We start from the raw sequence: 23218 nt of genomic DNA on the forward strand, positions 1-23218 counted from the left end.
TTTAGGGCGGCTAATTAATTAATTAACTAATTAATTACTTAGCTATTATTATTTGATGATTAATAAACTGTTTGTTTTTAGTAGCTGGTGTATCTTGGTTATGGTACTGTAGGCTACCTCTTTAAACTGTCTTTCTTTTTCCTGAAGTTAGTGCGGCATGGCCTGAATACGGATGACCAGCTCGAGGCTGTCCTATTAGAGTGGTCAGTCAGTCTGGACCAGCCTCTCGGGCCATGAGTCTGTGGCTGGGTCTTCTTCTTCTTTCGTGCTCTGATAAAGCTAATTGCTGTGCCAAATGGGCTTTTTTTCTAGTACAGAACGAACACTGATTTTGCTTTTCTGTAGCAGTGGTGAGATTTTCCACACCCTGGCGGGACATCGCTAGGTGTCTGGAATTCAGATCTGTGTCAAACTCACCAGGCTTTTTTCAGACTAAGTGTTTATTTTTTCTCCAGCCTCACTTTGGGAATGTGCAGCCAGAAGTTTGGAGCTGTTCGAACCCTCTTGTGAGTTTCTGTGCAAGTTTTTGTTTTCGGCATTGGCCTCTGGAGTTGCCTTTCCCATTTGGTCAACCTTTTCAGCTGGACTCATTTGGGAAGGGAACTATATTAATTCTTCATCAGTTTGTAGGCAATTTCTTCGTAAGGGCTGAGCCCTCCTGGCAACTTTCACATTTGGCCCTCTTCAAGGCTAAAGCAATGCCGGGGCACCACTAATGCTTTCTGGACAGGCATGATATGGCTTTAACCTGAACTCAAGTTGCGTCGAAGTTTGGTCCTTTTTTCTGCCAAATAGGTGTAGTTGGGCCAGGCGGCTATGACTTGGTAGGGGCTGACAAACTTAGGTTGAAGCTCAGCTTTTGCCCCCGTTGCCGTCGCTTGTTTACAAACCACACCCAATCTCCAGGTCCAAAGAGTGGCGTCTCTTCCTTCTCTGTCTACCTAGTTTCCGTCCGTGCCTCCTTTAGGGCCTGATGTGCTTCTCTTCTTGTTCCAGCACGGCACCTCTTCAGCATGTGTTAACTGGTAGATTACATATCCGTGGGAAAGGGGCAACATTCTAACTGATTAGGCAGACACAACTCTTTGCTGAACAACATGAAGTTGGCTGCCTTCCCTATCACGGTGTGAGGGGTGCTTCGGTACGGCCAAATAAGTTGGTGCGGGAACTCATCTAATTTCTCATGGCCTCTTTTTAATTACATGGCTCTAGGAGAGTTGCCCAGGCCTTAATTATTTTTCTATACAATACATTGTGCTTGGAGATGGCAGGGAGTAGTCTGCGCCTTGCTTCCTTTCCAGAGCTGGAAGAGCTCCTTCATCAGTTGGCTCTCAAATTGAGCGCCTTGTATGTACTGATTTGCTCTGGAAGCCCAAGGTATAATAACACTCTTTCATCAATGGCACTAGCCAACACTGGACTATTGCCTCCGGATTGGCAATGGCATCTAGCAACCGGGTAAAGTGGTCCAAGAGCGTCAAAATTCATTTTTTCCCTTGTAGTGGTAGGGAGGGGAACTACCAGGTCAACGACAACTTTCTGCCAGGATCGGTCAGTGTATATCCACCATCGGCTTCTTGCAAGCTTGGTCGCTCTGTAATTAGGCAGCCTTGCACACCTCAAAGCCTCGTACTAACCTGTGGACAGTGGTTGTCAGTCCGGGCCAGTACCACGTAAGCTGGAGGCAGCTTACCACCCTCACCAATCCGTAGTGAGTCATGGCATGTGTTTGTCAGATGACTGGATTCCTCATAGCTGGAAGGCACATGGCACACCATCTGGCTTGATCACGAAGAACCATTCAAGCTTCCAGCACACCATCATAGATGATTCTCACCGATTCCATCCTGCTATGCAGATCCCTGAGCTCCTGGCCTCCAAGTTCTAAATGTTTCGAAGGCATTTCGTTGTGGTTCCGAAATGCTTGGTACGTAATGGCTAAGGTACTCTCGTCTTCGCTGTGCATCCGAGTCAACTGGATAGTTAGCTGAGCTAATGCCTCAGGTCTTACGGTAGCCTCAACTGACCTTGGATCAGTCCATGCCCTTCATTGGGCAGGATCCTGCCTCTATGTCCGGTCGCCTCTTGCTGTGTTTTGGCGACTTTTACCCAGCTGTTACCCGTTTTTTGTAGCGACTAGTAGCACTCTGGGTCAGATCATCACCTTTTCAATGTCAAAGAATCCTAGAAAAGGCCTCAACCGGTTCTGTGTTGACATTGGCTGTCTCAAGGGAAACATGGAGTTGCACCCATTGACTTGCCGCCCTGGCGCAGGACTGGTGATTTTTGACAGAGCATTGTGTACCCCTAATTTGTTTATCTTCCTTATGGTCTCCTTGGTCTAATTCCAGCAGAGTTGAGCCTTTATTGCGGTACTTTATCTGGGCACACTGTTGACAATGTTTTGAGACCTGCCTAGGCGGTGTCAGTTGTGGTGCTTTAATCTTGCACGGTGTTCCAGTTTGTATTTGAACTTGGCAAGCACTTTCAGCTAACATCCCACCTGGTGAGAGAGCTCCTTCTTGCGGCATAACACTCGCAGAGAAGGCACGGTTCGTGCAAAGCCGGAACTCCTGTTTGTATATGTACGAATAAAAGTGTTTTACCGCTTTGACTACTGCCAGCAGCTCTTTGTGTGTCATGCAGTAGATTTGTTCAGATGGAGTGCATGTTTTGCAACAATAAGCAATCAATTGCTCCGGGTTGCCCCTGCTGTTGTGGCAGTACAGCTCCGACAACGCACTTGCTGGCATCCATCTCTAGGATATAGGTATTTCTTGTTTCAGGGTACCCTAGTACAGGCGCTGGGTTGAGGCTGTGGCGCGGAGTGTCAAACACTGCCTACCTCTCGCCGGTTCATCACTTTGGCTCTTCCTTTCACAACAGCAGGTTGAAAGGCTTGGCATAGGTGGCGAACTTCAGAATTTACTTCCAGTAGTACCAGACAGTACCGAAAACCTCCGCCGCTGAGTCAAATTCAGTTTGACTGGGTCCGTGGCAACCCCTGCCCTACTTACTATGTGTCCAAACAACTGCACCTGGGACTGTAGCAGCTTGCACTTGGTCGGTTTGAGCTTTAGTCTGGCTTGCCGTAGCCGCTGGAACACTTTCTCCAGCTGCTGGAGGTAGGACTCACAATCAGCTGACATAACAATCACAAACTCCAGGTATAACAGTAATGTCAGCCAGTGAAGCCTGTGTAACACTCTCTTTTAATTGCTAAAAGGTGGCTGTAGCGGAAGTCAATCTGAAAGGAAAACTCTTCACTTTCACAGTTTTAAGCAAGTGATGAAGGTCCTTTTTTCCTTGGCATGTTCTTCCAGTAGGACATGCCAATATCTGCCGACGAGATCAAAGGTACTGAAATATCAGCTTTCCGCTAGAGCATCCACAATTTTGTCTATTCTAGGAATATGCTAGGCGTCTTGATTTGTTTCTGCATTGAGTTTTCTGTAATCCACACAAGACCGCCATTTTCCTTCCTTGTTTTTACTAACACAATAGGCAAGCTACACGCTCCCCCAGCCAACTTAAAAAACTCTCTGGCCAACAAGTCCTGTACCTACCTCTCGGCTTCTACTTCTTTTTCAGGTCTTTGGTGGTGAGGGGGTCAACAAATAGTTCGGGTTCTGTCTTTCACGAGTATGAAATGTTCCACGAGCGATGTTCTACCCAGATCGTCGTCTCCAGTCCTAAACACCGACCCATACTTGGTCAGTAATGTGGCCAGCTTCTTGTCCTGCTCACGGCTCTAGCACGAGTGCCTTGCGGTCTGACACAATTTCTATAGACGCTGGGGGATCTGGGCTCGGCCTCGACTTGAGTGATTGGCACGGCGAAACCTCCTTTAAAGTGAGACACGTCGGCGATGGGAGGAGGTGTTTCCGCACTAGTGTCGGTGCCTACGGTGGTTCCTGAACAGATGTTTAGGGTGGGGAGTTGAGGCTAAAACATCTCGTTCTGAGCTCATTCCTGCTTGTAGCTTTGGCAGGCCTACAGAGTACCGTTTTATTAACCTGAGTAAACAGAAATTCTGTGTGTAGTCATTCTACACCGAACCGCAACCCATGTCATAGCCAAAACCACCAAGTCCCTTATTACCCAGAATTTTTTCTGGAAGAGCTTCCCCGTTTGATTGGTACAAGCCAATGGCTTCCCATCCAAGTTTGTCATGGGTCATTTGTATTTCATTGAGCTTTGGTGTGCCATAAATAAGGGCATGCCAAGTATAGCATTTTCGCTAATCTGACCGACTATGAAGACTCCCTCGGTCTTTACTTTGCCAAGCCTTACTGGGAGCAAAACTACGCCGTTAAAAGATAACCTGGTCTCATCAGCGAGCAGGCCACGGATTTCACTCTCTTCTGATTAGTCTTTTATACCCTGAAAATGTCAGTCGAACTACTGTTTTCCCAGCAGGTTAGTGGTGCATCCGGTATCTGAAAGAAAGTGCACTGCTCAAACTTCGATTTTTCCCGAGATGAAGTAGTTGGGAGAATGTGCGAGCACCGGCAGGCGTGCTTTAGCAGGTTTCTCGTGCTCAAAGGGGGCTGCTTGTGGCTGCTCAATTTGTTTGGGTTGAGAAAGTATATGGGTGAATGTCTTTGGATGACAATGAGTTGACCTCTGCAAAACATGGGGGCCAAGGTATCTGAGAGAAAGGCATAGTGCTGGCTTCAGAGGGACTCATGCGTGACTCTTCTAGGTTTAGTGGTTGGAATGTCATTTGGGTAGTCCTCAGGTCTGCTTGTGGAGTTCCGGGTCGGCATGACTTTTTTTGGATAGGCCCATCTGGGTGTGGCCTTGGCTGAATCGGTATTAAGTTTTTCTTTTGGTTTTTCAAAGATGCTTCATTGCAGCTAGTAGTGGGTGCTACTGATGCGTCTATTTCCCATTTCCCAACCCTTTTTCTTTTAACTAGAGTACTCTTTTCAGATATTTCATGGGCTTCAACATCCCCAACCAATTGCCAGCACAATTTTGAGAGTCTTTGTTTGTTGGTTTTGCAGCTGCTTAGCTTGTTCTGCACGCTGCTTAACTTTGGATAACAGTACATTCTGAATGCATTGTTTGACACTGCGTACGACACCATAGCCTGTATTGGTCTTCGAGTCTATTTCTTCTAACACAGTTTGGACGGCGCTGTTTGGGTCCGGTCTTTTCCCCAGATTTGATCTGAAGAAACTTTCTTCAAGTCTATACTGCATCCACGAGAGTCTATGTTGTTACTGCTAGTAGGTGCCGCTGTAGGGCAGGGTAGTTTAGGGTGTTCGAGAAGTACTCCTTTGCTATGTTGCTTCCGAGCAGTTTGGGCAGTTCAGCTTAGACTATTTAAACTAAGCAGTCAATTTATGTTGTGTGTTCCTGCGGAGAGGCTTGTGTTCCTTGTTTTTAAACTGCTCAAACCTGCTTGGGCTTATACGAAAGATAGTCCAAATTGGGTTTAGATGGCTTCAAACATGGCTGCCACCCCGACCTCCTTTCCGCAAGACTCTGCTTCACTCTTTAAAGCCTCTCTGAGAGGCAGTGTGCTGGCCTCCTTGCCCCACCTATTCGCGGCTGTTACTTCTCTGAATCTGGTAATGAAGTATTCTGGGTCTCTGACGCCATTATACTCGGGCGTTTTGAAGTGGGAAGCCGGTTCCGCTTTCCGACTTACCCTGACATTTTGCCCAATGGCATCAGCTAGTTGGTCTGTGTCCTGGTCTACACTTTTTGCCCTACTCTGAAACATGACTTTGAGCTTCTGTCTGAGTGAGGGAACCGCTATGGACGAGTGTGACCTGACTCAGTCTTCATTTCCTTTTTTGGCAGTATCAAGCGTCTCATAGAGTGGGGGATGGTTGGCGTAGTGCCAGTCATCAACCCTTTTCTGAAGTGCTGGATAACCTGCCTATTCTATCACACCAGGTCTTTTTACGAATGTGAGGATAGCCATATAGCTTTTTTAGCCAGATTGGGAACTCCTGGTGTTTGTGGTACTACTCTGGTTATTCTCTACTGAGGCTGTTTTAGCAAGAAGGGCAGGAGGTCTGCAGGAGTTTGCTTTCTAAATTTATGGATGGTGCCTGCCAGGTTCACCATAATTTCACCGTTGCCACCATTGTAAAGGAATTTGCTAGCCATTACTTGGCACGATCTAGATCAGGGATGGGCAACCTTTTTCAAGAAAGAGGCCATTTTCCAATATGTAACTATTGTCAAAGGTGGATTCATACAACCCTGACTTGGTATTGTCTGTCTTTATTAAATTTTAGCATATAATATCAAAAAGTAGTATATAATAGACAACTTGAATACAAAGCAATAATAAACATGTATGCAAAAGAATTATAATTGATAGTAGACAGTAGATAAAGTAGGGAGATACAAACAATACAATTTTTTATAATATTCAAAGCTAGTCAGAAGCTTAGTGTTGGATATGTTTAGCCAATTTGTTAACGTTAGGTTATATGCTTGACGTGCAGGAACGCAAACTATGCAGCAGCTGAATGTTAATCAGATTGTATTTCAGTTTGCCTTTGATGTGCTTTATTTGGAGAACAGTGGCTCACAGGTATACATACTTCCAAACATGCAAACAAATTGTCTGGCAAACAGCTTTAAATTACAGTAATCTACAGTTGGTAAGGACTTCTAAAAGTCAACTAGGCGCATGTTTTTAAAACTTTGGGTGAGTGTGTCATCCTCCTGCAGCGCCTTTGGTTAAAGCTGGAGCTGGATAGCTGCTAAGGTTATTGCACAAGTGAAAGGCAATAAGAAGATGGTCATCTCATTTTTCGGACTTATGAACTCTTTAAAACAAGAACAAATCTCATGCCAAAGTACTGCCAATCTCTGAGCATAGCTATCCAGGATTTCGTTGTTGTCATTAAAGACAGATTTAAGGCTGGGAAAGTTATCAACTTTTTTTTATGCAGACTTCGCTCATACATGTAGAGCTGAAGATCTTTTTCAGATGTTCTAAGGTGCTTAAACAAATTATGTACCAACTTGTCTTGTTCTTGAAGCCTGTCATTGAGTTGAGACAATTTTTGAGAGACAAAATTTAAGAACGCGAAGTCCATTTACCAGAGAGGATCACACAGTTTTTGAACCTCCTTTCATTTTAACTTTAAAATATAATGGTCTTAACTATTAATAGCCAGAAATATTTTAGAGTTGATTCTGCCAGAGAACCTTTGTTAAATAATCAACATCTTCATACTTGCTGGCCAGGTGTCTCAAGAACTCCTGAAGCTCACTGTGGTTTAGTACTCCGTAGTGAATGTAGTTTATTGCTTTTACTACTACTGAGTTGACATGATCCTTATTGATAATTTTTGCTCCAATGTTCTCCTGGTGTATAATGCAATAAACTGCAATAACATCTGGCTGGAGCTCATGTACCTTGGTTATAAGACCATTGTGACACCCTATCATGGATGGTGCACCATATGTGCGCAGTGACACACAATCGCTGAAGTCTTCAATTCACATTTTCTGTAGTGATACTTGAACACCTTCAAATATATCTACACCCCTTGTAATACCTTTCAATGAGCTCAAGTTGAGCAGTTCCTCAGTTAGATCAATATTGTTATATACTGCTCAAATAAATACAGCAAGCAGTGCTGTCTCTCTAATATTTTTACTGTCATCAAATGCAAGTGAATAGCATTCAATACCACCTAGCTTTACCTTTAATTGATATGCAAGGTCCGAGTTTATATCTTTTACTTGTCTGACTATTGTGTGACATGAAAAAGATAAATCTGAAACACTTTTTTGCGTTTGTGATCGCTTAACTTCACCAAGTTTCAGTAAGCATTCCTTTGCTATTTCGCCATGAGAAAATTGTTTTTGGTATTTGGTGAGAATCTTTACAATCTCAAAGCTCACTATAGTATTGGCATTGTCAACCTCATGTGATTGAGTTAACACTTGCTGCAGCGCTTTCATGCTTTTTGTCAACTTTTCTGCAAGTTGTTTTTTATCCCCTGTGTTGTGTCTGCCATACTTTTCACCAGGATTTGTTTCAAAATGTTTTCTAATGTTGTATTCCTTCCTTTGAGCTACTGAAGTCTGGCAGATTAAACTGTCTTGATCTTAACTGATGTAAACCAAAATTTATCCTGCCAATCAGTATAGAATTTTTTGTTCTCTTTAGTGACAGTTATTTTTCTTTTAGTAGCCTAGAGGACTAAACAGCACTTATTTATTTATCAACAGTTATGTAACTGATAAAGTAAGTTGACCAACTACGGGCACGAACAGACAACCAATGATGGAAAGGTAGTGGCTATTTGCAAACAACTACATTACTGCAGTGTATGCAATGTGTAAAAAAACTGTAGCTGTGATTTAAATACATGCATAGAAATATCCCAGATCACTGGTCGAATGTTAAATAGATAGCGTATTTTCAGTAAGCACATATATGTGCATGTATGATATATAACACTATCTATGACTACTCTGTTAAAGTTTAAAGCCAACAGAAAATTTACGTTGGTGAAAGGGAAACTAAATTATGTTTTAACAAAATCTCACTGCTAGGTAGAATTTTTTAGTTGGTGCATGGTACTCATTCAAACGCATCTTTATACGGAAAATAATTTGGAGGAGTGAAAAGGCCGCATAATAAATAGCAAAGGGTCACATGCAGCCCGTGGGCTGCTTGTTGCCCCCTTGATAAGGACTATCACACAAGAGGGAGAGAATGCACATAGTTTTCTGTTGAATTTTTATTAACAAAAGGAACACGATTAGCCAAAGAGCATACGACAATGTGCTCTGCCCAACTGAGTTAGTGTGCTCTCTTATATACAATAAATTCCCCACTTCCGGCTAACGGAACCGAGTAAAAAAACTGTATAACATTAGTAATTAACAGAATCGCTAATGCTTTGGCATGTTTATAATACAGCGATAAACGAAGACATGTTAGAGATCTAGAATACATGTATGAACAAATTAACAACAAAATAATAAAAAGAACAACCTAGCAAGCAAAATATATAGCCTACATATCAAAATATTCACAATGATTACAAAGTCACGGTCTGGTGTTCACCACGATACTTGATATTATGTTACGGATTTGATTCACTGACCGATATTTGAGAGTTGAACATCAGTTAACAAGAACTGTGTCGTTCTGAATTTTACACCCTGACAAGTTGATGTCACCTAAAAGAAGAAAAAAGCATATAATACTTATTAACTAACGCTGGCAATTTTGTGGTTATTCATGAATGTTTGTTACAGACTCGATTTACTTACCAATCTAAAATATTTGATTGTCAGATAGTTACATCTATGTATTACTCTGGCCTGATTGCACCAATGTTGCAGATATTATGGTTGTCTGTGCCTGTTTGTTACAGCTTTGATTTACTGACCAATCTGAAAGAACTGAATATCAGCTCGAATAAACTGGATCCTGAGTCACTTGTCGGTATAGAAAAACTGGCGTTATTAGAGAAGCTTAACCTGCGTTCTTGTGACCTGAAACAACTTCCATTTCGGTCAGTATCTATATCCACTCATTCAAACAACTCAACAGGGATCCATGCCAATTATTTGAGCCAAATTTTAATGAACATAAAATGCACTTGGTAGAAAACTAAAATTAACTATTTGCATGGTATTTTTATGATACTCTAAATATAATAGTACAAATATAAGTCAATCTATTCATGCTTTGAATAATAATTTATGATTTTCTGGTACCTTGAGATATGCTCATTCTAAATAGTGGTTAGTTTTTAGCGCTGATAATTTTGGTCCTTGAGTCACTGTGTGAATCTAAAAGAGTATTTAATTCACAGAAACTACTTTACAATTTAAACATACAATGCTTAACTAAAAAACATTAAAAACAGAATCGCTCACAGGAATATCAGGCTTTAAACCATTTTTTTTTTTTAAACTGAACTTTCAATGAATTTTTTCTTCAGCAGTAATTTTTGTGAAATTTTTTTGACTTCTCTTTAGCAGTCATGGAAACTTATGTTTGCACCGTCTTAGCTATTTTACCGTCATAATAGAATAATATTAATACTAATAATCGTAATAATTATGAGGATAGCCGTCATAATTTCCAATTTAATGCTCTTACTTCATTATGTACTTTTAGATGCTCTGGTATCATGGTGCTCGCTTATTTATTGTTTGTATAAAGTAATGAGTTTTTTGAATTGTTAATTTTTTTGCATCACTGTGCATGAATAAATCACTAACTAAAATGAATTTAAACTGTTAGGACAGGATATATCTTTCACCTTCAGTAAGAAACCAGTTTTTGTAGGGAATACAGAAATGTTTTTAATATTTTACATGTTGCATTTAGCACAAACGCATTGGGTAAAAATTTGCTCACTGAACACCACATTTACCTTAAAGCTAGTCATTCTCTACCTTTGTAAATTTAAACAGTTGTATATACATAGAGTCCGTTGAGCTGTCAAGACCGCATTACACAATTAACTACTACTAGTCAGAGGCAGTCATTAGTTATTTCCATTGTGTTGTTTTTAAAACTTAAACAAAAAAACGAAAAACACTTGAAAATCGACAACAAAAGTATTACTTGTTATTGATGTAACAGTTCGTTATTAGTACAATTTTGTGAATGCTTATCTGCTAACCAATTGAAATTGTTGGCTTGAAAATATGAAATAATGTCAAAGTGGCGGTCAAATGGAAGTGGAATTCAATTCGAGAGTGGGGCTATGTACTTCAAGCGCTCTCAAGGTAGCCCTAAATTGGATGTGTCGTTCAAATAGAGCGGACGATCAATTAGAGGTTTTACAGTAAATCACTAAAAATCACTTTTTCAATCATAATTATTTTCAGTTTTGTAATAGTAATTTTGCCATATACTGTGGTTGTTCACTTAATTTAAATTTTAGCATGTTTGTAACTCCAATTAACTGACATGCCTCGTTAAAAGTTTAATTACGTTCTGCTGATGTTATATGATTGAAAGTAAGATTAGTTATAAGTGTTTAATTGCAACCTTAGCAAAAAAGTTTGAACAAAGTTAAATATTTCGCTACCGGAAGCCGATGTGACGCCTTTCGCGGTAATATAAGTAAATACAGTTAGCCGATGTATCGGCTAATCAAAAAGTTTTTAATTTTCTTTTTATCACTAGGCCCGTGTGTTAGCTAGATCAATCAAATTTTGTCCGCAATTAAACAACCTTTTTGCAATTGATGTGAAACCCAGAACAAATATTTTGGCTCCGCAACTCCATCTGCAATTATTTTACAAAACGGGAAAACTAGACTGTTATCGTAATGGCAAGAAGAACGGTACCATGTTCAGTCAACACAAAGAAAGCGTCAAAAATTTGTGCGAGTGGGATTCACTAAAATTTTTTATACTCATCTTGCAGAAATTTTGTTGTGAGTTAGGTGCACTTCACAGAAAACAACATCTGTTTTGATAATCGAGATATTGCTTAAATACTACCAGTATATTGTTTTATCAAAAATCCATTTCAGTAAACTTGGCCAGGATAATCATTCGGTCAGAATTTAATGCGGTATTAAAAGAGTTAATGACTTGTTTTCTTTTATTCACACATTGATTCTAGGTTATGTGATTGTTTTATCTGTTACATCTTGTTGTAAGAAGCATAAGGAAAAGTAACATAGAGGTAACAGATTACCAGTCTGTCTTCCATGTAATATTTCAGCATGAAACTTCCTGTTTAAACTTGGTTGAGGTAAGCAGCAAAGGGTAGCAAAGAAAAACTGTAGCTTTGTCTTAATTTTCTTTTCTCTAGCACAATAATAGTCTATGTTTTTCATTAGAGACTGAACCAACTGTTCTGGTACACCATTAAATGATGGAGGAAATTGTGAATAAATCAAAGGCTTATTGCTATGCATTGTGCAGAAGTTCCAGAACATTTTGGCTGCGAATTGAGATTCATTATCCATTACGATAGTCTCTGGCAGGCTTTTTAGTGAAGATGGAGCGTGAAATTGCAGTCATAACTAGAGACGTGGTGTTGCCGACGCCGAGCATAGGACATATTGACATCGGAAACATCAGTCAACACATTCAAGCCACATTTTACCTTTGAATTGGTTAGCGTAGTCTAGGTGGATGTGCTGCCTCTGACCATGTGCTGTATAGACGAGCTTAATCATCAGCAGATGCTTGACAGGGTAGACATGCGCTTACCATTGTCTCACTATCTACTTTGACGGTTGGCCACCAGAAGTAATGACGAAATAGCTGCTTTATTTGTATCCCTCCCCAATGATAAGTATGTAGCAAGCCTAGTGTCCTGCTACTAATTTACTAGGAAGTGCTACTCTGGTAATCTCTTCGTAACCTAGTAGTAGAATTTCAGTATCAACAATCAATATACCGCATACACTTCTGAAGGGGGGCATCCACTCCTGACGTTTATGAAGTTTGTAAGCCCAGGTGCTGGTGGTCCCTGTTTTAATAACCTCCTACAGATTGGCATATGGTGCGGTTTCCAGTTTAGGTTTTCAAATATGCAGCAGGCAAGAATCTAATTCCTAGCTTACAACATGAGATACCTCCACCCTATCATGTAGTTCTATAGTTCCAAAAGCATGATCTGGACCAACAAGGAGCCGTCTTAACCTATCAGCATTAGTATGTTGTTGGTTTTCTTATAGCAAATGTTATACTGGTATGTCATGATAGTAAGCGACCAACGTTGTAGACTTTGTGCTTTCAGCACAGGGATAATCTTGTTTGAAAACAAAACGGCTGGAAAAAGTTGATGGTCAGTCACTGGTGTAGACTTGCTTCTATAGATACATTGGTTGTGCTTTGTTATCCCATATACTAAAGATAAAGCCTTTTTTCAATCTGTTAGTACTACTTTCGATGAATGTTTTGAGTTTTAGAAGCATGGCCCAGAGGCCTCTCTACACTATAATTTACTTGCAAATGCACTCCACAGATTTCATGTTGATAGGCATTGGTTGCAAGAATCAGAAGTTTGCTGTGACCATCTAATAGTAAACTATGTCGCATCAACAATATTTAGCTTTAGTTTGTAAAACCTGTGTCATGTTCAGGCCCCTACATAACTTTAGGGTCTCTCAGTAGACACTTAAAGAGTAAAGCAGCCTGTTTAGGTTGGTTAGGTATGAACCTGTCATAGTAGTTTATTCAGCCAAAAACTCTTGCAGTTGTGGTAGTTTATGATTCACTGCATTCACTGGAGACTTCAATGGAGGCTCGCCATTGTTTTGTTTCTCAAAGAAACAACCCAAACTCTCCAGAAAACTCTTGAATAAATAACATTTATTGTTTCTTATGTTGAAACCATACTTCTGAACAAGTGTGAGCAGCTTCTGAAGATTAGCCAAACGAGCTGTCTCATTTTAAGTTGTTCAAAGTCGATCACCACATCATGCTGAGACACCTGGTAAGTAAGCATCACCAATCATAGCAACTGTGCAATGCTGAAGTTGTTTTAGACTAAAAGCAATATAACACGGTCTATAGTACTTGAATAAAAACTTAGTATTTACAAGGCAGAGCTTTGCACAATCATCCAAATCAAGCTGATGTTATGTATCTGCCATTTCAATTTTTTGAAAAATGTTTAGCTCCGGCGATGTTCTCAAGAAGTTCATCAAGCTTTGGCAGAGGATGCTGATACATTGATATTAGTTGGTTTAGGGCTTTGAATTTACCACATATGTGTACTTGGCTGTTGGGGTTAAATATTGCAATCATAGGCACTGCATAGTTGCTGTAGTCGATATGTTTCAAGACAATTCTTAACTAAGTGTTCTAACACCTGCTTTACAGCTTCTCGACGAAATAATGTCTTACTTTTTGGTTTGATTAGAGGTTTTAATCAGACTTCAAGTGAATAGTTTCAAAACCAATATCAGCCGTTAAACTAAAAAGTATTGAAAGGCAGGCAGGTTTGCCTGCAGAGGTAACAGACTTCAAACAATCTGTGAGTTTTTTTGTACACAACTAAACTTTCAGTTATGCTTTTCACTCAGCAGTAATGTTGTTGAAACTTTCTAGCAGTCATGGTAATTTGTGGTTTCATTGTTTTAAATATTTGACCACAAAGATAACTTTCAGCAGTTTCCATTTTATATCGTTGTTTCAAATTGAACTTGGTTGATATTCTAGTACCATGATGCGTGTTTAGTTACTTTATGTATCAATCTGTGAGTTTTTAGCGGCGTTATATTTGGTTGGTCACTCACCGTGCGTAAAAAGCAACTGAGTAATAAACCTGTCACTTTGTTTTTCTCTAATAGCCACAACTATATTTATTCAATTTGCATAAGCAAAGATTTTCAGCATTTGTATCGATTTACAAAAGTGGAAAGCATGAAATATTTGTTCTTTTGAAATTTTTCAACAAATTACTTGCTCTCAACAAAAACATACGCTTTTAGCTAAGATGGTATAATTGTGTTAGCCAGGTCCAACTGTTTTGTTGTGGTTAATCGAATCAATTTAATTTATCAGGTTTTAAAATTCAGTGCCATCAGGTTTCAACAAATGTTTTACGGTTTGCACAATATAAATTGAATATATATTCAAAGCTAACGCTATAAAATATTTCAGGATAACTTCATTTAAATTTTCTTATTTTAATTTTGTTTCAAAGTGTCCCGAGCATCCATGTTATATAAAAGAAAATTGGGAAACTAGTAAAAAATGGGAAGCTGAGAATGTTGTGCTGTAAATTCCATTACTTATATTTACAAAATTTGAAGTTGTATTTGATTATTTGATTTGTAATAATACCTACACTACCATAAATTTACCCATTAGTTTACAAAAACTATTGTAAATTAAATAAAAACAGCTGAACCAAAATGCATTGAAGGGAAACCTGACAGTAAACAGGAAAAGTTAAAGTTCAACATAAATAACAGCCTTTAAACCAACACCACCTCTGATAGACCACCTTCACATTTATTTTATTCGTTATAGAAAGTGATCAGTTGCAAATTGTCTACAAAATGGTACAAACAATAATGTGGTTGCCACAAGGAAAGATAATTGTTTTTGTATCAAATGCAGCTGTTTAACGCTTTCTATTATTAGCTGCAACTTTATTCATTCAATGTGCATTTAAAGGAATTAGCGCACGATAAGCAATTTAAAGAAGTGGAAAAAAAGGTAAACTTGTTTTGTTTTCAAATTTGAGACGTGTAATGAAAAAACTTTTTATCGTTTTCTGCTGGTCTCCATGAATGAATACTTGGAATTAAAATATCTAGTGTTGCATCTTCTGCTTTTTTAGCAGATTTTTGTAATCCTCTTTGATACAATTTTGATCATGTCATATCAACTCAGTGGAAAATTGAATTTGTCAAAAGCAATTGTTTGATTACTGAAGACAGATACATAATTTTACATTACATTGATAGTAAATTCATTAGTAACCGATTCATGGGATATCGTAAATCTCTACAAAGAGTTGTGTGTGGTTGCTGTGTGTTATTCTTTACTAATTTCTAAGCTTCATTCAATAAATTACCAGCTCTGAATAAAACCTGAGCGTTTACTTAAGTTGATGTGATTGCATTAGCTAATATTCACGGCAAGATTTACTGTTTTACCAGTGCTAATCAACCACATTGTGGCATTTATGAATAATTGTGCTTGGTCTCGAGGCTCTATCGGCACACTTGATCCTCTCTTACAGTGCACCAAACTACCCAGGTATTAAGGTTGATAATGTATGCAAAGCTTATGATGAAGTGAAATATTTGATAAGGCTCACATATAAGATTTCTGTAGTCGCAACTATTTGAATGTACTTCTCTTCAACTGATTTTTTGTGTTTACTCCTTTCTACATAACAACCTGAGTAACTCATTTTTTTCATTGTTTGCCGCAGCGCTTTTCAATGCCAATAAGTTTGGAGAAAAGGATTTTTGCAGTAAATATAAACTTAGCAAAATATTTTTACCATAACATTTCTTTTCGTCAAGCTTGTAGCTATAATCAACGTTCAACTGAAAAGTTGCATTTTTAGATTGTCTATCTTGCCTACCATCACTGCCTACTTCTATTTTGGTTAAAATATGCATGCACTCGACACCAATTATGTATGTTTTCTTTTCTACTTTCTGTAATAAAATTTAGTTTTGCTTGATTATTCAACATTTCCAAAAATGGTGTCAATGCCAAAAACTGTCTCAACACCTATGTATGATTAGCTTATCTTTAACAAGAACAACAACAGGCACCGCAAAAACAGCAAGATGACTGTTATAACTCAGAGTCAATTAATTCGAACTTTTTATCTCATGAAAAAGTTTTTTGAAAGCCACATTTATTATTCACAAAAGAAAAGCTTTTTTAATGTGACAAGTCTGCTTCAAATAAAAAACTTTCATATCAATTGTTGGAATCCTGTTCAATTTTCTCTTCTCATTTGTTCATCCTAAACCATGCTGTATTCAAGCTTGCTGTTTTTGTGGTTTGTAATACTTTTGGGTTCCAAATTTTTAATAAAATCAAATATTTTTAAAATTTTATTTAGTACCTCTAAATATGCTCATGATACCACAATATTTAGTTAACACTGACAAAAAGTCTGGCAACTCACAAAAAATCTTACTGAGCTGAAAAAATTTTTCAAAGTTATTTTGAATGGAACCATACAAATTCATACAACTTTAAAAACTCGTCAAAATATTTAGAGTAGCGTCAGATCTTTTGAGCAAAGATTTATCGACAATTAAACATAAACTTATTGGTAAAAAATTGTTTACAAAATGGTAGAATTAAAAGTGGGTTGAATTGATGACAGGTAATTTTTTGTCGTTTTGTCGTTGCTGTAGTGATGCAACAATTTTAGCCGTTGTGTACCTAAAAAGATCGATCCTAACCATCACCATAACTTCTGTACACTCCGAGGCAGTCACCAAAATCTAAGTCATATCCATTGTCTTCAGATTTGTCAATGATTTGGTTTAAAACCTGATCTGATAAGTTGAAGCGTTATGATGAATAGTGAGAATACTCTTCTAGAACACCGCATGACATAATTTCTGCCATTGCTGTAGCTTTTTTATGTTCATTTTAAACTTTGCAAATCTTCTTGGCATTTTTTAAAATGCTGAAGATGATACCGTAGAAATAATCATTAAATATATCTGTCTAATGTTTTACTCAATGTAGCTCCTTAACTCAATCTGTTATTTCCACACATATTAAATATAATTTGGCCAAAACGCTGGAGACAGTGGCATTGATGTTGTTCCATTTAATGGATAATGCAAAATATAGGTACTACTACTATATCTTTCATCAAGAAATGCGGTAAGTTTAGCTTCACAAAAATCAGACGAGCTCGTTAAAAATTAAAACAGCTTCTACATGTTAAACGTCACTTTTAATACCACGTCACAATAAGGACAGGGTTGAAAATATAGCACAATAAGGTTTACATAAATGTTTAGCAATGTACACACTAAAAATATCCTAAGTAATTAAGGCTCACACTTTAAAATATTCTAGAATAGTTTTCACTTGATTTTTTTATCCAAACTTTGTCGCTAACTCTTACAGGTATATATGTGAGCTGGGAACATTTAAAAATAGATAACTGAAAAGGTATGCTCTGAAATCCATGACTTTTATCTTTTAAATTGACGTGGTTTTTTTTATTCTTACTGTTATAACACGCATGAGTAATTGTACTTTATATTTTACAAAAATTATTTTGAAAATTAAATATAAACATCTAAACTAAAAATATATTAAAAGGCAAGCAAACAGTAAACAGACAACACTAAAAATCAGCATCAAAAACACTCTTTACTCGAACACCTCATCTAATAAACCTCTTTGACATTCATTATATTGTGTTTGATAAATCGATTATAGAAAGCAATAAGCAGAAAATTTTCAACAGCATGGTACTAATAGTAGTTTAATTGCATCAAGAAGAGTTAATTTTTTTGTCATTAAATTAAATGAAACTGTCAAGTTGTGGTTTTATCAACCATAACCTTATGACTTTAGCTTGCATATTAAAGGAAGTGGGACATTTTGAGTGATTTCAAGAGTAGAAAAAAGGAAAGTATTGGTTGCAGTAAACATAAAATTTGCATTTTTTCCACCAAAAACATCTTATCATCAACAACAGCTTGTAAATATAATCTCCCTAAAATTAAAATTCCCGTCTGAACATTTGTGTAACATTCCTACTATAACATTTCTGCAATTGTTTTTACCAAAATATTCATGCATGTAACACAGTTTGTGTATAGTTCTTTTTCTCCGCCCTTTAATAGAACTATTTATGCTTGGTTGTTCAATACTTCAAAAATTGGGTCAGCACCTACATGTACATATAACTTGTTTTTCTTATAAAAATATTGGTGCTATAAAAGCAACAAAATTGACTAGTTACAACTCATAGTCATTCACTTTTAACTTTTTATCTCATGAAAATATTTTTCATATAAGCTGATTTTCTTATTCACCCAAAAATTTTTTTTAATATTAATAATCTGCTTTAAATTAAAAATGATCATACCAGTTTTATGTAGTTTATACTAGTGCTTTGCTCTCTTATACTTCCTCGTAGAACATATTGTTTTAAACGTTGATGTGTGTGTTGTTTGTAAAACGTTCGAGTTCATTTAAAACATTCATGAATGGTTTTTATTTTCTGTAAGTCAGTTTGCAGCTTACTACTCAAACCTTTTATATGTCAAGGTCCCTTGAGAATGATAAACAAAGTTACTGACAGCACTAAAAACCAACATCTCGCTAACCTTTAAGCTGTTGAATTCTGCAAAAGTTCTGCATATATATTCTCACAATCAATTAAAACAATCTAGGTTACCTAAAACTCCTATTTCATAACATTTACCAAAATAAAGTCAGCTGATTTTTAAGCAAAGCTGTGGGCGGCTGACCATAAACCGACAAAGTTGAAACTCAATTAACAAAGCAAAAACTTTTCCTAAATGATCAAAATTGATTATAATTGACACGCACAACAAACAAAAAATATAATGGATGTAAGCATGCTAGTTAGACTAATAACAATTCTTTTGATATTCAATTCTATTGGTTACACTAACTCATCGAATTTTCTAGAAGGGATGAGCAAAAAAAAAGAATAAAATTTTGCGTACAATGACTGCAGCAAGTGTGGTTCAAATGTTTATTTGCAGTTTTAAAAAGCTGAAAAATCTGAGAATTCTTCTGCTGCTAGAAAACGACTTTGAAGAGTATCCCTCAGTGCTCAGGAGTTTGCCAGAACATATCATCATTGACATCAGAGAATTTAAATTTTCAAAGACGGGCATCACCAGAGGTATTACTCAGCTTACTTTTTAGCCAGTTCTAGCTATCCCATCAAACAATGTGGTTAAACATTGTGAATGCACCACATCACTGCTGCGCAACATATAGTATTTTTGCAGTGTGTGACATATTTCTAATGCATGGGAGGCATTTAATGATCATGCGACTGTGACACCTAAAAAGTAGAATTAGTTTTGTGCACTCCAAATTTATTTTAAAATATTTGAAATCCTTATAAAAATTTGTATAAATATAGATTTTGAAATATTTTGAAATCTCAATAAACTCCACTGAATGAAAGCATCGGACGGTTTCATCTGCCACTGCAAGAGCCAAATATTTCTAACCTAATGCTGTTGTCCACTCTATTGTAACTTTGAGCAGCATTCAGATTTTGCAGTTGTGTTAGGGTTGGGTTAAGATTAAATCACCACTTCATTCTGTGATGGGTTTTCATGAACCTTTTTAGTGCTTGTGTGTACAGATTAATGCAAAATTTGCATTAACAACAGTCCCACAGATCCAAAACTGTTTACTGTGCAATGCAAAAGTTTGTAGTCCACCGCATCTACGCGTACACTAAATAATTGTGCAGGCTTGAAATATTGCCATGCACTTATAAAGCAATGCATTGAAAGTAACATTTAACTTTTGAACAACATCCTCCTTCACAATTATGTTTAGGTATGATTTCACTGTGGTTTATAGAGTTTAAAATCAAAGTCTATTGCAATTTGTTGTAGTCTCTGTAGCTTTGAGTTTGTTAGATTCTTTAGCTGCTGAAGACGAATTGCTTTTAACCTCGTCGATTTAATCACAAATATAGAAGTGGTTGATGAAGTCTGGTGGATCATTGAAGAATCAAATCAAAACCATCAAAGCTATAAATAAATGGGACACGCTTCCTACGGCTGGCGCATTAATAATACACCTATATAGATGTAGGCATCCAGACAAAACCTTACTGCAGGCGTAATGCATTTTACCTTTCGGAATCAGAGAGTACTTATCGAGTACAGCTATGATTTTTTCCCTGAAGGCCCCAACCTAAAAAATTAATACATGTCTGATATATCACCTTGAATATAGTTATTCATAATTTATATTTTGCAATTTGCAATATCTGTGTTGGTATATATGTATAATTATTGTATGCAAAAATTTACATGTACACGCATAAATGCTGGTAACCATAGATCAATTTACATATGTATATAATTTTCCATTTAAATATGTAAACTGAATTCTAGATAGGTGTTGTGCAAATTTGGAAGACACTTATATATTAACAAAGTTCTGTAATATCTATTTCCGATGCAGGTTATGTATTTTATACAAAGAAAGTTGTAATTATTAGATTCTTTCTCGCTGTGATAATTAGTGTTATCAGCTGCTATTAGTTGATGCACAGGATTTTGTTGTTTAATCATAGCGAGTAGACCTGTTAATATGGTAGCTGTATATTAAAATCTGTTTAGGTAGTTTGTTGCTGTCATATATATTATGAGGATTAATAAGAATCGTTTAAAATTTCCAAATTAGTAACATATATAGAATATACACTGTATTGTTCTAGACACTTTCCATCATCCCTGTTTTTTTTGGTTTGCCTGAAATTGGTTTGTGCATCTCTAGAAAAAACTGAACTTGAGCTGACTGCTGATATCATCTGATTTTAATATTTGATCAGATAAAGTCCGTAGCAATATACATGTAATAGTGATAGTCATATTACATATTCAGTACAATTGTTCCATGATGAAATGAATGGACTATTCAGGTTTTTAAATATTTTAATTACTTTTGCTTAATTTTTGTGTTTATAAAAAACACATCATTCATAAACTGTAACAATACTTTGTGTTTTTAGTTTTTAGAACATATGTATGAAGAAGTACCTGCGAGCAAAACAATGAAAATTTGAAAAGGTAAAGTACTGCATCTCTTGAAGAAACTGAACTTGAGCTGACCGCTGATATCATCTGATGATAATATTCAATCAGATGACACCCGTAGTGATATAGTGATAGCCATAATACTTTTTCAATAAAATTGTTCCATGATGAAATGTGTTGACCATTCATACTCTCATATATTTTTCATTACTCATGCTTAATTTTTGTGTTTAGAAAATCCTGTCAATCTGGACATGCTTTTCTGAATGAGGTTTACTTTGTGATTTGTAAGTTATGGTGTTGGGCAATATTATCTGTAAAACATGTTTGTAATAAAACACTAAAGGGTTACCTGATCACACCAACCATATGTTTATTGAACATTGTCGAATAAGTCAAAAGCATGGTTGATGGTATCATACTACATTTACTCCTTCATGAAGCATACACTTTCAACAAATTTCGTCGAATTGTTTTCTGTCTGTTTATCTGACATTGTCTTGCACGTGACAAAACAGGATATACACTTAAACTAACAACACTAAATGGTTCTCTACAACAAAAAAGAGATGAATCGATTTTTCAAAGTTGCAATTGGCTTTTGTGTAGCTCATGCATATAAGTTATTTATAGAAAAGATATTTAAGGTTCTAGCTTGTTGCTAATTTAAAGAATGCTGCAATATGATAAAATTGTGTTATAGAATTGTTAAAATTGTCTTAGCATAAACAAAGACTGAAATATCTTATTACTCTGTAAAAATCTGGTTACCTTGCAGTGAACACATGAACGAAAAACACTTATGAAAAATACATTAATTTTTCATAAGTGTTTTTACATATAACATGGGGAAGTATTTATGTGGTTGAAATAAAAATACCAGCAATGAGATTAACAATAGAAACAAAATTTTGCATCGCAGAGTTTAATATGAAATAGAGTATATGACAGAAAAAAAACTGTTTTAATAAAAATTGTGTACAAATTTAACATCCTAAAACTAATAACTAGCAAACATATTTGTATGCATTCATATTTAATACCAAATACCAACCAACATACCATTGCAAACAAAAGTTGCATGTTAGTTTTTGTCAAAAATTACCAAAATATAAATATACTTTGTGTAACTTTTTGCCTATAAGTCTCTTTTTCTTACAAGCCGACCCTGCAAGAAAACTTCACTATAATTACAAAGTTTTGGCAGAAAAAAAAATCTGCATGCAAACTAAAAATGAAAACTGTAACTAGTGGTCCCACCTATCACAACAAAATGTTGCATAAATAATTAATTCATTGTGATTCATTAATTCATGCTTTCCTGAATTATATTTAATTTATGGTTTGTAAGTGATGGTGCTGGGCGATATTATTTCTAAAACATGTTTGTAATAAAACTCTAAAGGTTTGCGTGATCAAACCGTCCATGTATTTAAGGAGATTACTTATTCGAGAACTTATATACATTGTACATTCTCGAATAAGTAAAAAGTATAGTCGTTGGTATCTACATGATACTACATTTACTTCTCTAGAATTTATAAACTCTAAGCAAAATTTGTCAAATTTTTTATGTCTGCTTATCTGAAATTGTTTAACATGTGACCAAACAGGATATGCACTTAAACTAGCAACAAAACATGGTTCTCAACAGCAAAAAAACAAATAAACTTTTCAAAGTTGCAATTACTTTTTGTGTAGTTTCTGTATATTAGTTATCTATAGAAAATATATTTAAGGTTGTGGCTGGTTGCTAGTGGAAAGAACGCTGCAATATGATTAAATTGTGTAAGAGATATGATGTCTTTGCATAGGCACAGGCTGAAATATCTCATTACTCTGTAAATATCTGGTCACTTTGCAGTAAACACATAAAAAATACATTAATTTTTCATAATTGTCTCTACACATAAATATACTTTGCATAACTTTTTGCCTATAAGTCTTTTGCATAAAAGTCGACCCTAGAAAAAACTTTGGAAAAATTACAAAGTTTATGCAAAAATATTCTGCATAAAGCT

General features: G+C 36.6%; 1 protein-coding gene across 1 annotated transcript in view; it reads left to right on the forward strand.

Moving 5' to 3' along the window:
- The window catches only part of LOC137398793 (uncharacterized), a 33945-nt gene extending 12402 nt beyond the window's left edge, over positions 1–21543 (forward strand). Inside the window, exons 5-7 of the mRNA XM_068084969.1 lie at positions 9372–9512; positions 19170–19312; positions 21173–21543. Coding sequence (XP_067941070.1) covers positions 9372–9512; positions 19170–19312; positions 21173–21192 — 304 coding nt within the window. The 3' untranslated portion in view covers positions 21193–21543. The remainder of the gene's footprint in view (positions 1–9371; positions 9513–19169; positions 19313–21172) is intronic.
- Positions 21544–23218: the final 1675 nt, after the last annotated feature.

The sequence above is a fragment of the Watersipora subatra genome, chromosome 6 (assembly GCF_963576615.1).
Source record: "Watersipora subatra chromosome 6, tzWatSuba1.1, whole genome shotgun sequence".
NCBI classification, from domain to species: Eukaryota; Metazoa; Bryozoa; class Gymnolaemata; order Cheilostomatida; family Watersiporidae; genus Watersipora; species Watersipora subatra.